The sequence below is a fragment of the Lepidochelys kempii genome, chromosome 6 (genome assembly GCF_965140265.1).
Source record: "Lepidochelys kempii isolate rLepKem1 chromosome 6, rLepKem1.hap2, whole genome shotgun sequence".
NCBI classification, from domain to species: domain Eukaryota; kingdom Metazoa; phylum Chordata; order Testudines; family Cheloniidae; genus Lepidochelys; species Lepidochelys kempii.
Genome location: NC_133261.1, coordinates 32,180,304 through 32,194,853, shown reverse-complemented (window position 1 = coordinate 32,194,853; position 14,550 = coordinate 32,180,304). Strand labels below are relative to the sequence as shown.

Here is a 14,550-nt window from a genome sequence, read left to right as displayed (position 1 = left end):
TGGTCTATATTTGAAAGCAAAAGCATGTTCATCCACCTGGCTAAACTTTGGTCCACACAGTAAAAATGACCAACAGATTATTACAGATCTTTTTTTTAAAAAGTTCTTTAACTAAAAAGTACATTTAACAAATACTGTGGGGCTGTGATGTGTCTCAGGATGGATTTCACACTTCACTCTCAACTGTGAATTTCTTTGCTTTTATTATTTGGTGTTACAACTTTAATGTTTTCTTAACACACTGTCGTTTTGGGTGGGTGAATAAGATGAATTCAGCATTTCATAATGAACCATTGTACACTGTTTGCATCATTTGTTTTCCTTTATTGAATGATTACAAACTTCCCAATCTAACATTAATAAAATGTGTGGGAGTTACTGTATGTGAAGTAAGCGTGGTGATGTCAGTGCATCCCTTTGGAATTTAGAAGATATTTCACTGTGTTATATCATACGTCTCGCAGTATATCAATTTTTATTTCCCATCCCTCAAGTGTGGAATGCATACTGTACAACTTCTTAAATTCTCAATATAGACATAATTTACACAAGCTGTGCAAATGCCTGACTTACAGAAGATGGTATATACAAGATTTATATAAAATACTAGTTCTTTTAAACCAGCAAATCTCTTGCATACAACATGGTCAAAGACCCAACTACATCATATAATTTAATTTCTTTAAAAAGCTGTAAAGCACAGAAGGCCCTACGGTGAACCTGCACTGAAAGGCCAGTTCCCTCTTACTTGCGCAACTACTTTAAAATATTCCCAGGTGATTTCCAGTGCAACGTTGTTCAACTTTTTCATAAAGATCACCTTTAACAGGGACCAGTTTTTGCTAGTAACGGGGTTGGGTGCTTAAGACCAAGACAAATGGCCATCCATTTCACTTTTACTTTTTTTGGTTAAAATAGTCCAAACATTTACAGAATGTCAAATTGTTTCTCTTTTTTTTTCTTTCCAATTCTATCTTGTTCTCCATATGGGTGCATAATCCCCATGTGAATCCAGACAAGAATACACTTATTTTTTCTGTATTGTTGTGAAACTAAGTACCGTCTTAATAAACTTTTCTCCCCAAATTGATTTAATAATGCACTTGTATTCTTCAACTAATTTTCACAACTTCTGCAAACACAGGCAAATAGATTTATAACAGAATTTTAACACATCATTAATTATAACAACTAAAAACTACTTTGATCTCTTAGGTCAAAGTTTATGCCATCTGGTGAATTCAACATTTTATTGTCAGATTTCAAAAAATACTTTACAATTTATTTTCTATATGGTTTTGGCCTTTTTATGTGGTGCTGTACTTCATCATTTTTCTTCCAAATACCTGCTTCTGAAGACAGAAACTTTGACCTCTGATATCATCACATTCCAGTGTTGCTTGTATACATGGATATCACCATAAATCAAGTTGTTTCTGTACTTTTATTAACTGTTTTCTTTATTCACTGAATCCTGGGCAGTATGCACTGTAGAAAAAAAATATAATCCAAACCCAAGTTGGTTTTCCCTGTTGGCCAACATGTTATAGACAGTCACAGAAAACTCCACAGCAAGTAGAACTATTTGCAAAATAAAGGCCAACATCTTATGCAGTTTCTATGTCATAGTTATGGGATATGTTTTAATGCAAACCTAATGTAATTAATTAATTGTACATTCTTCTCTATTATGGGTCCAATTTTGCAAAGCGGGAGTTATATTTAGATATACAAGTAGTCAGATATTGGTTGTGCGAGTAAGGGTTACTTCATGTAAACAAGGCTTTGCAGGATTGGGCCCTTTGGAAGGAAAGCAATTGCCCAAATTTTGCTCCCACTTACACACTTTAGTTTGTTTGTGCAGGTGCAACTGAGGGTGGAAGTTGACTTTCTGTGGTTAAGCAAACACTTCCAATTATGCAGGCTGATTTTGACATTAATTAGGGGTTAGACTGTAGCTTTACCACCACAGCCTGGTGATTTGGAGCTGCAGTGCCCCAGGAGGAGCACTAGAGGCATGTAGAGAGGCATAGTGACTACTGGGGCTGCAAGTTGCACAAGCATGGGTGAAGTAAGTGGACTGCAAGGAGCACTGTGAGGGCTGCTGGAAGTGGCCCCTGAGCAGCAGCATGAGTGGGGTAGGTAATATTTGCTTGCTCCTCTGCATATTCTATGATTCTATGATAACTTTTGGGGCTGCTCATAATCTGAGCCTAAACAAATAGAGCTCAAGCCTGCAGTCCTCACTCAAGTAAAGCACAGAAGTTGGCTCCACTGAAGTCAATGGGAGTTTAGCCACCAGTTTTGATGGGGCTAGGATTTCACAGGAACAGGCCTACAGGGTAGACTGAAAGAAGAAAAAGAAGTATTGACCACTGGCAAGTCTGCAATGCAGCACTCATAAGAATGAAAGAAACAAGAGTGCTTGGACTGAAGAGTGTGCCATGCCCCTCCCCAAACACCACTGTTAACTTTAAAAAGGGAGCGTGAGGGGAGGGAGTGGGAGAAAAGGCAGCTACTATCACTTTCTGCACCAACTTGAGCCTGAGGAACAATGACATTGACTGTAGATTTAGCTAATTTCCACATGTCACGTTCAGCACCCGTGTGCCAAAGTCCTATTCTTCAAGTCTGTTGAAATATCACTTTCCGAAACATGTGTGCTAGCATTTGGCCAACATCACCACAAGATCATTTTATTAACTTGTAGCTCATTTCATAGACTGCTGCTCACGTTGCTAACATATGCTATTCTACCATTTTCTGCTCTGTAATTAGAGAAGAGATATGAAAGAGATACACAAGACTTATTTTTTGCATTAAATACAATTTGTTTAGATCTAGGAAGGAGACACAAATCTATTTAATCAAAAAATCACAGAAAAATTAGAAAAGTATTAGGAAGATATCTTAACTTTTCAGGGGACAGTGTACAAAATAAAAGTGTATTCATGCTGAGTTTATTGATTAACTTGTGGCTAAAACCAGAAACTCTTTATTCTAAGTCAGGGAAAATCTTGCCCACACCTCTACGGGTATGTCTATACTGCAGTTAAGACACCCAACTCCGTGGCAGGCCCAGGCTTGCAGGGCTGTTTCATTGCAGTGTAGACTTCCAGGCTCAGGCTGGCGCCCATGCTCTAGGACCCTGCAAGGTGGGAGGGTCCCAGAGTCCAGCTCCAGTTTAAGCCTGGGAGTCTACACTGCGATGAAACAGCAGCCCGAGCCCCATGAGTCAGCGGTCACAGGCCAGCTGTGGATTTTTAATGGCAGTGTAGACATACCCTAAGTGAACAGGATACCCCACATACAGAGCACCCAGTGAGTTTCTTCTGCGCAGGGGATTGAAGGGCAAGGACAGAATTTTAGGAGACTGCACAGGAGGTGTGATTCTCCGGCATGGATTCCAGCCCTGCTTGGGCTTCCTTCATGCTGTCATGCCAGGGTATTTGGGGTAAGGGACGGGAGGGAAGGATGAAGACTTAGCTGGAGTATCCATTACCGTGTGGATCACTTGGCCAGCTAGGGCTTTGGAAGTTACTCCAGCCCTTAAGATGGAGCAGTAGCTGTGGCTCAGCTTCCACTCCACAGCCTGGTGGGAAGGGGGGAAGATTCCTTCCCTCTTCCCAACACTGATATCCCCACTGCCTACTCAAAGTTACTTGGGCAGATACCAAGAGTAACTTTTTGCCCACAATGCAGGATTTGCCAGAGTAAATGCTGAGCAAGGACTTCAAGACCTGGCTCTTGTTTATAGGGGAAAGGCCAATATTCAATTATAAATGAAAAATGAAATGTTTTACTTTGCTTCATAAATGTTCAACATATTTCTGTTTTTCTCTTTTTTCTTTGGCTCTGCTTCTCACATTGGACTAGTTTCCATCTTTGCTAACGAGACTGATGAGCTACACAGAAGCAGTGAGGCTACACACACAGCAGAGTTCTGGAAATCTCAGTCTCTGATTAAATAACAAGGGTACAAATTACAGTAACATGCTGGCATTTACATCTTAGGTTTACAAATAGCCCATGTGGGCAACTGCATTGGAAGAAGGAGGTTAGTCTTAGTTTTGCAGCAATGCATTGGTATTGAACTGAATAGACAGAAGCTAATTATGGTTTGGATTCAATTCATAAGCAAGCTGGATTTTAAAGGAAATGTATAATCTCTACTACAAATTAATAAGCTATTGCTACAGGTTATTGAACCACCACAATAATTTAAATTTTCACTGTTTATAAATTACAGTAGTTTTACCTATTCTTTAATCCAGAAACTTGGTTATTAAAATGTTTGATGCAGGCTATAGTGCATCTATCATTACTTTTAAAAGTTAATTAGATTAGATAAAAGAAATAATTAGATTTGCATTTTTATCCTGGTTTGAAACTTCCAAAGAAGATCACAACAGCATGGCTGTGGGCAATTAAAAACAGCATTCAGCAGTGAAATAAAAGGGAAAAGAGGGTCTGTTTTTCCTGGCTAATTCATGACTGAAGATACAATTACAAAATATTTTAAGGGTTTGCTGAAGCTGGGGGCTATTCCTAGACTTCTAAGCTTTGTTTATAACCCTCATTTTCTTTCAAGGGAGTATCTGATCCATACACCACGCCAACAGAAGTATCAAATTGCTTTCAATGGCTTTATTTGGTCCTGTTCAGAACTTGCAGGAAGGGGATCAGTTTCATGATCGATGATTTTAAAAAAAAAATGAATATTCCCTTGTTCCAGAACAGTAGCATGGTAACTGCTTTTTGCTTGTCAATGCTCAATACAGTTTACAAACAAAGAGAGACAACCTAAGACAGAGCAACTGGGGACTGACGATAGCTAGATTCCAGCTTTTGCCTTTTCAGCAAGCTTACTGCTAGGAGGTTTAACCTATCTCTGAAAGGCAATAAATGAAAGGTCCAGCTCTTAAAATTGGAGGTCAATTAGATACTTAATGATGAAGCATATCTTTAAATATATTTCTACTATTATTATCCTAGCAAAAAATTAATTAACCAGGTCATGCAGGCCATGAAGGCTAATGTGCAATGTAATTATTCCTGATCTTTAGACATGCACTTCACATAAAGAGATAGTCCTTATTCAGCTCACCAGGTACCTGAATTGTTAGTAGTTAATCATGGATAAGGAGAGAGATTTGTTAGATCAGCCTCTTAAGTTTTAAGTATGATTCAAATGATTCATATTCAAGAACAGCTTAAACAGTTGTCATTTTTATGTTACCATTCTTTTATTTGTTTACTATCATAGTAATCATATTCACTCATTTTAACAGAAATAGACAATGCAAGCTTGTTGATATGAAGATACGCAGCATGAACGTACACATTAAAAAACTAGAACACAATTACTATTAGAAATAATTTCTATGGTTCAATTAAAACAGACTACTTATGAGGGCAGAAGAACCCAATTTTTCTATGCAAAGGAAACTACACCTGATTCAAAGCACTATATTGTAAGGGTATTGAGAAGGGAAAAGGATGGGAGCACTTATGACCAGATTTTCAAAAGGGCTCAGTTCCCATTGTGACCTACTGCCAGATTCTCAGAAAAAGTTCAGCATCCATTGTGCTGGCCCCAGATGTGGAAGCTGAGCTCTTTCAAAACTTGTGGCCAAATTTAGCATTCATTCCAACAATACCTGCACAAGTCTGAAGTGACTCAGCAAAGGGTCTGGTTCTTTAAGTCCTCCACATCCATATCTCCCATGGACTTAAATGGATTTTCTTCATGCAGAACACTTGAGGAATGGGGCTCAAAGTCTCAGTGTAGATACACCCTCCTCCTCCTCCAGCAAAACACGGACACTCAGAAGACCCAATCCTGCAAGGAGTTGACTATCTCCAACAAGTTTCTGAATTCACTCGGAGTTGAGGGCACCCAGCACCTTGCACAGTTGGGCCCTTTATACAGAGTCAGACTTCAGCATTTCCATCCTGTGAATGCTCCCTTCAGTTTATGATGCATTAAAGAAGTCTTTCCTTAAATGGATTTTTCCCAGATCTCCTAAGGTGAGTTTACCCAGCATAGCATATATTAATAGCACCCTACCCTATCCTGGAGTGGCCTAATTTTTTCCTACTGCTTTAAGATTTTGTACATTTTAGATCAGAAATGAATTTGACTCAAGGGATATAAAACAGCTCAGAACCTGACTCTGCAGACTATACTTGTCCTGAAGTCTTTCCTCATCTACAACTCCATGGAAATCAATGGGAAACTTGCCTGCCTTGGGCGGCAGGATTACGGATCGTAATTGGGAACACTAGTTCTTCTAATTCTGAACTTCTGGAGAAGGGTGTTTATTGTCCACACAGAGAGGGAAGCAACCTTCAGGGGGTAGGAGTAATAGGGCTCGGGAGTAATCAAACATTGCACTTATTTGGAGCCTTTCATCACAGGATCTGAAAGCACTTTATAGAAGTGGACAAAGAAGGGGAACATCTCATGTTTTAACTACTAGACAAAACTGCCTCCCCAAAATGCACTCCCAGAAACCTGAACTGACTGTGAACAAATAAATAAATATAAGAGCTCATTACTCCTAAGATGACTATACTGGTTTTGCCTGCTATACCTATCTGATATGTTTCTTGTTGACATGCTGTTGGCAAAGCTGCACAATATATGATAACCGGATATGGAGTGTGAAAATGCTCCTTGAAAAGGATAAATGAAATAAAATGTTTGAAGTAATGGCAATTTAGGGGGCAAATAAGTGATTGTTTTAATGGATCCTTTTCACTTTTACTTATTGTTGACTGAAGTAGAGTGAGCCTCTTTGATTATTTCTAATCGTTCAAAGGATTACATAAATTGTATTCCTTAAATTGTCAAAATTATTGTTTGGAGACTATGCCACTAACCTCAGAAGATTAGACAAGTACATGATGCATCTCATGTAATGAAAACATTGCATCCGCAATCACTTGCCCCGGAATACTGCAGTAGAGAACATAGTGAACTGATTTCCAAGTAGCTGGGCCATGAACAGGCCGGTGCCCAGATTAAATTGACACCTACAAGTTTCACATTTCATAATCTCTTATAAAAGGGGACCATTATTATTTCACACCAGACACAGCAATATGAAGCATCACATCCTTCAGCCTATCCTTGGCCCAGCAACATCTCACCCATTGCCAACAGATTTTCAGGTACAAGAAATGTAGACACCTAGTCTTAACAGTCTCAATCAACTAAATAGCAAGGAGGTTCTCCCCCATTCCCAAACCTACAATAAGCTATAAAGGAGAAGACTAAGACTTCTATCACAAGGAATGCCTGAGTAACAAACCTGCAACAAATTAAGCAAAAACAAATAAATAAGGAAGAACCACTTGGCTGATGGCAACTGTGTATTATGTAGGCTAAACATCAGTTAAAATAGGAGATTTCCTCCATAAACCTAACAACTAGCATTCCTAGCAGCCCTTCTGAGAGACCACATGCATGTTTGATATGTCACATCCCCAACAACCCTAATCACTGACAGGAGGAGTCTTACAGGATGTTCCAGAGGAAGGCAAGAAGCCCACCAGAGCCTGGCCACCAAGATATGGAGGAAAAATTATTTCCCTGCCTCAGACACATTGATTAGATTCCATCTTATGCATATGAGCAAAAATCACTCTACAAATATTTCACATGCAATAGAACCCAAACCACTGTACAAACATGGAGTAAGAGCATCCTATGTTGGCCCAGCCTCCATATCTAATTAGTCAATCAATATGGGGAAAGTCAAGTGGGAAAAGATTTAGTAGTGATTGAGGGACAAAGAATAGCCATTTGCTCCCCCAAAAGTCCTGTCATGCATCTTCATGTGGAGAGATGCACAAGGATTCAGACAGTTACCAAGGATCCTACAAAGGAGAAAAAATGGAGGTGGAGGAGAGAAGGAAGTTGCAAGTCACTCGCAATGTGTTGTCAACTCAGATCACTGGAAGAGCAAACCTTTCCTAAATCCAATGGAAGACATTGCACCACTGATAGAACAACAGAGGCCATAAAATTTCTGCTGATGGATTCCTGCTATCATGGCATCATGTATGTAGGTTACAACAAAGACTGGCAAGGTAGCGATCCTTATTATTTTATTACCACAGGACAGCCTTAGAACTTGCCTTTTAAAAATGATGCAATCAGAACCAGAATTAATCCCAATGCAAGAAGAAATGAGATTGGGCACAAAAATAAAGCTATTCCAGAGCTATTCTCACTGTGTGAGAACTGCAGTCAGTTTGTTATTGGCCATGCTGCAAGCAAGTTAAGATTTCACAATGAATCTCAGGGAAATCTGTGGATTTTCAATTCCCATAATGAAGGTGGCACCCAGCACCCAAGTATTATTCGTTTTATATTGACATATTCTTGCAAGCACAGTTACCACTTTCTCCATAAAGAAACCAGTACATATGGGAACTTCCAACTTTTCTAACACAAAAGGGCCTACACATTACATGAAATTTACAAATTTAGTTTCACCCTCTTCTTTGTGTGTGTGGGGGGATTATTTGTTTGTTTTTTCTTAGTAAGTTCATGGAAAACTGACGAGTGCAAAAAGAAAACTGTTTCTGAAAATATGCCAAGAATTGTACCCATAACCCATTGCATTAGCAGACAAATTATATGCGGGCATAAGCACTATAGACTAGGGTATGAAAATCCTCCCAAAACTAAAATACATTTGGTTCTTGCCCTACTTTGACCTTTTGGAAGTCCCTGGCAGGTTAGTGAGGATTCCTATGGAGTTCTATTGATTGGTGATCTACCCACAATACTGTTCGGTTGGAATCACTTGGGAATGCAAGAGAGTCAGATAGTAGGACCCAGAGGGTTTCCAAAAACCTCAGAGAAGCGTTAAGTTTTTTTGGACTGGGAATATGAAGTAAGATTCTTCCCATTGAAGCCAACCATGTTCTGCCAGATAGATAGAAAAACTGACTTTTGCCATGACACCACATTTTCCCATGTCTGTGTATCCCACTTTTCAACAGAAGTAAAAAACTCTTGCATAACTCTTTCATGAATAAGTATTCTGAGGATAGCCAAAGGTGACTGAGAGGAACATGGGATGGAGGGGAGTGACCAGGGTAGTCCTATACCCTATGAAGGTTTGCCAAAGATGATTCCCCCATTCCAGTGCCTTAAAGGCTCCCACAGTCATAATTTGACTCCTTCTGTGCCAACAAGTTCTACTGATACATATAATTCTAATTAGGAGTGTTTGTATGCACTCAAGAAATTCCTTGAATGGTCCCACACTGATGGTCCAGCTCATGGTGAAATAAGATGAATTTGTTAAGGAGACTAGCTTTGTCCCGTTTCATTGTGAAATGTTAAACCCCATTCACCTTAAAAAATACCAGGACCTATTTTTCCTGGTCTCTTTTATATTTTTAAACCATTTAAGTTATCCTTTATTTGCAGCTCTTATGCCAATTCAAGATTTTTTTATGTAATAAACTAATTAATGGTTTTCTAAAACTAACGTTACCTGTTCTGCAAGTCAGGGGTAGAGAGGAATATGTAATATTTATTTGCCTCAAGTATTTTTATGTTCTCTTTCCCCAATGCACAACTAAGATAGTGATACACAGTCTTCTTTTCAAAACTACATTCAGCCAAGAAAACAATGAGGACAATGTTCTGCACTTCTATTGTGCCTTTCATCCCAGGGTGTCAGTGTACTTTACAAATGTTAATTAACCCAATTAATGTCTAAACAAAATAACATTGTGATATTTGTAAAGGGATATACAAACATATTGGGGTAAGGATGAGGAAGGGAATAAGTGCAATTTCTGCCTACAGAGACTGCTGGATAGTAGGGACAGAGGCGGGTGGCTCTCACTGGTGCATCCGGCTGCACAACATAACCAACAACACAGCAGGTGACCAGCCACCCAATAGCTTGTCAACAGCCAGGATGGCAAATTTAAATAGAAGAATAGGCCAAGGGAGAATGGTGAAGTGGGGAGGATGACACAGTGAGGAAATCCATACATCAAGAACCCCTGCAAATAAAGTTTGACTGTATAGACACTTGAGAGTCTACGTGTACGTGATCAAGCAAGAGACTACGGGTTAGGCACAGCTACAAGGTTGCCTATGGGGTGCACCAAAAGGTACTGTGGGTCGTGGTGCACCAGCACGCATTTGGATATTAGGCAGGATATCAGAGCCTGGGAACCTAGTTGTGTGTCACAACAGGTTTGGGGTATGCTGGCATTTCAAAGGCCATCTTCCTGCTCTATAGCTGTTTGCTTTGGTTAATGAAGTTTCAAGCGTTTTCTATGGACTGTTTTCCATAATAATCTTCTCCTTATAAAGCCAATTCTCTTTTTGTACAATAAAGTAATCTATAAACAATAACTGAATCTCTGCTTCTCCTTCATGGTGTGTAAATCAAAATGATTGCAGATTCTAGAGTTAAATGGCAAGATTTAAGAAATAATTCACAACTTTCAAAAAACCTGCTTATTAACCAAAAGCAGTTTCCATCAAAATATTGTTGACAATTATTTTCAAAGACACAGAGACCCTCTTTGTAGGGGTTTATGCGTAAAGCATGTGGTTGTTTTATCTTAAATCCTTCCCTCTCTGTAAATGGAATTTAAGCATAATCAGAAGAGAGCAATAAAACACACTGACCTGAATTTGCTGCTGCAGTAGATTGATTTTGTGCTGCTGTTGCAAAAGTTGCTGTTGTTGTCTTGCAATCTATTAGAAATAAATTTTTCATTAAAAAAGTAATGTCCAAACTTTCATCTTATTGAGTGAAAACAACCTCTGAGTTATTCTTCATGATCATTTCAAACAGTTTTTTTTTTTATTGAGCATCATTTAAGAGTTACGAAAACACCAGGAGGAAGATTAGTGAACGATATTTTTTGAGGTACCTGTATAAATAATAGAAACATTTCAAACTTAAATATAACATCAGAACTTAACTATCCAGTAAAACTTATGTACTAATACTAAACACTTAGGCCCCAACTCAGCAAAGCATATAAGCATATCCTTAAACTTATTCAGGTGTGTGATTCCATCCCTATCTATGGTGCTTAAGGTTAAGGACATACTTTATTGCTTTGTTGAACTGGGGCTATATAGAGTGCTTCAAAATACAAGGGCAAGCTTGTGTCAGTCTTATTCACTTTGAGTGGTATCTTACTCCCTAGTAGGTACCACTGCCTTAAGTGGAACTGCTCAGTGAGAAAGGTGCTATTCAATGTGTAAAAGTGGCAGAATCTGGGGCTAAATAATTAATTCTCAGAAGAAATCTGTGAAATATGTGATTATTATTATTCTCCTTTTATCAGCTGGGCAAGTGAAGGTGAGAGGTTAGGGGTCTGAGGCTCCTTTTCCTTTACATGGGTTGAGAGAAGCAAGTTCATATAGCAATGGGCCAGAGTGCAGAGAGGCTTGTGCAGAATGAGAGGAAGCTCTCCCAAGAGCTCTTAGAGCAGAAGGAGATGCCCTGAGCCTCTCAGCTAAGACATATTTTTGAGCAGAAATCTGTGCAGCAGATAATGTCGACCACCATTAACTTCCCATACAGCTGCTGCGGAGAAGCCAAGAGGAGCTGGGTGAGCTACTGGGACTGCTGCCTTGAAGGGATAACTGCTCAGAAGATCTGATCAGGGATTGAATCTGAGTTGCCCAGGAAACCCAGCCTCAGCAACCGTGCTGACTTCCCTTTCTGCTAGGACACCCTCCTCCCAGTCCTGAGGGTCTGAGCCTCACACTGTGACTCATTTCTCAAGTATCATTTCCCCTCCTATAAATATTCCTTGGGAAAGGGGATATCAGGCTTCTTCTGAGTTACCTCTGCAAGAGTCAGTACCAGAGTTAATGTCTGAACTCAGGAGTACCTAGCTCCCAGTGTGTGGGAAGAACACTGCTTTCTCTCTCTCTCTCTTGCGCTCTTCCCTTCTTCCCCAATATAGTACATGATTTTACATGTGTGTATGTTTCAATGTTGGGAAAGCTAAGAAAATAGGCAGTAGAGATAATATTTTGATAAAGAAAATACAGTAAATGCTGCAAGGGTGATTTTGAAACATGACTGCATTTTCAACTAACTTTAGCTCAAAGTATACAGATCAGTTGCATAATATGCAAACAAAAATGCAGTATCTTTATGCACATGTTAGGAGAAGGCAATAGTATAGCACAAAATGATCAGTTTTAGGTTTCTTTTTCTTTTAAAATTGCAGGATCTGAAAAAATATGCATTTATTTCATTGCTACACGAAAAAATCATCCCTGTGCAGGGGATGAGTATAAGATTTATGCACCACATAAGTCCCAATTACACCCTCAAATAGGAAGTTGATGTCAACCAGTTCCTGCAGCTGAGAGACAGGATAGTTAGCACAGGAGCAGAATCAAACCACTTTCAGGGACTGCCAAACAGTTGCCTACAAATGGGCTCAAACTGTCTTTATGGTCATGATCTCCTAAGGCTAAACTTCCTGTGAAGTCAATGGGAGTTTAGTGAGTGAGGAATGAAGACTCAGGCCTGCTCCTGCTACTTAAGCAACTAACTCAAACAGGGTCCTGCATCAGCTAGCAAGGCCTGCTGGAGAGGGGGACAGTGTGTGACCAGATAACATAGCTGGGATGGCCAAACCATGGCTCATGAGCTACATGTGACTCTTTTACAGTTAAAGTGTGGCTCTCTAAGCCCCCTCTGCTTTCCCCCCATTCTCTGCCGATCAGGCTGTTTGGGGGAGCTTGGGGTTTCTGCCCTGTGGCGGGATGATGGGGTTAAGAGCTTCTGCCCAGCAGGCACGGATGCTGGAACAATTTTTATAGTGGAGGTGCTGAGAGCCATTGAACAAAACTGTAACCCCTGTGTATAACGAAAACCACTTCAAGCCAGGGGGTGTGGCAGCTCCCCCAGCACCCCTAGTTCCAGCACCTGTGCCAACAGGGAGGGAGGTCTTGGGGCTTCAGCCCTGCCGGGACTAGGGGCTTCAGCAGGAGCAGGGCTGAAGCCCCAATTTCCCCCCGCCACAACTTCAGGGGGCTGAAGCCCTGAGACAACCCCCCATCCTGGCCCCACTGTAGGACTGAAGCCCCGAGCCCTGGCAGGCACACCTTGGCTCTTGAACTTCTGAAGATTGTTGTATGCAGCTCAGAGGGTCAGTAAGTCTGGCCATCCTGTAATACAGGAACAGCTGCCGGGATCTCAGAGTGCCTGGTTATTGTTCTAATTATGATCACCAGTTCCACCTATGCTTAGAGGGGCAATTGCAGCTGATCCTCTTTACTTAGACAGTTCACACATCCATATGAATGGTTAAGTAACGTTATTTTAATTAATGATGTATGCATGATGCCATTTCACCTTAAAGTTGTATTACATCTTACTTGATGCATGTTCACAAGTGGACTTTTCAAGATTCAATTCACAGTGGTACTCAAATTAGCTCAAGCAAATGTCCACCCCAGCACCCAGATCAGATTCAGAATGAAAATCATACACAGGGATTGCTTTCTGACTGTTACATAGATTCCACAGCTACTAGATCCTATGTTTTGAACCATTCTGAACTGCTGGTGATCTGGCCGGTCCTCTGCATCCTAAGTTAGTCAGGGCAGTGTTGAGGGCTTTGTTTAGCTTCTTCATGTAGAGGGGCTAATTTGATAGAGTTCAGATTGCTGGTGTACAGATGGCTGCATCTCTAAGTACAATACCGTAGCTTCGAATGGTTTCAGAATAGCAGCCGTGTTAGTCTGTATCCGCAAAAAGAAAAGGAGTGCTTGTGGCACCTTAGAGACTAAATTAGTTAGTCTCTAAGGTGCCACAAGTACTCTTTTTCTTTTAGCATTTGAATATTCATTTCCTGATGGAAACCAACAAAACACCACTATGCATCTAATATTGATGGTTCCTCCTAAATGGTTTACTGCTGTAATAGAAAATGCATAGAAAACACCACAGTGCAATTATCCTAACATAGGCTAGATGTATAGGCTCGACACAGTGAAGTATGATACATAAGCACCATGTGGCTCAAATTCTGAATGTTATTTGCCAATCGGTTGAGCTACATGCTCGCTTCATTGAGCATGACAACCTAGTTTTAAGTGTCATTTAATTTTCATTTTGAAATATAATTACAAAGTGTTCACTGTAAGATATCACTCGTCTGCAAATGTGTCAAGATTAATTTGTGCTAGCTTATTCACAAGTGTCAATAGTTAATTACTGTGTCATCTCTGGATGGCTAAATGACATTCTAACTTCTGATTTTTTACAGTGTTCCTTTATGTTATTTTCCATTAAGGGATGAGTCCATATTCCTACATGTGGGCAAATATTCAAGCACATAAAATACCAGACGTCACAACTCATTAAAATCAACAGAGCATATATTGCGCTATATAACCTATAAAATACATTTAACTGAAAAGATAATTCTAGTAATAATGTCAGATTCCTAAAAACTGCACATTAATTTGGATCTGTCTGATCTAATGCCTAGGGGATTAGTATATGGGATCATTGTTAGATT

The 14,550-nt window shown here is 39.9% G+C and overlaps 1 protein-coding gene across 32 annotated transcripts in view; it reads right to left on the bottom strand.

Annotated features, from left to right (window-relative positions):
* SOX6 (SRY-box transcription factor 6) overlaps positions 1–14,550 on the bottom strand; it is a 445,713-nt gene that overhangs the window by 154,348 nt on the left and 276,815 nt on the right. For all 32 annotated transcript variants that reach the window (XM_073347430.1, XM_073347431.1, XM_073347425.1 and 29 more), the window contains one exon: positions 10,676–10,744. In XM_073347430.1, coding sequence (XP_073203531.1) covers positions 10,676–10,744 — 69 coding nt within the window. The remainder of the gene's footprint in view (positions 1–10,675; positions 10,745–14,550) is intronic.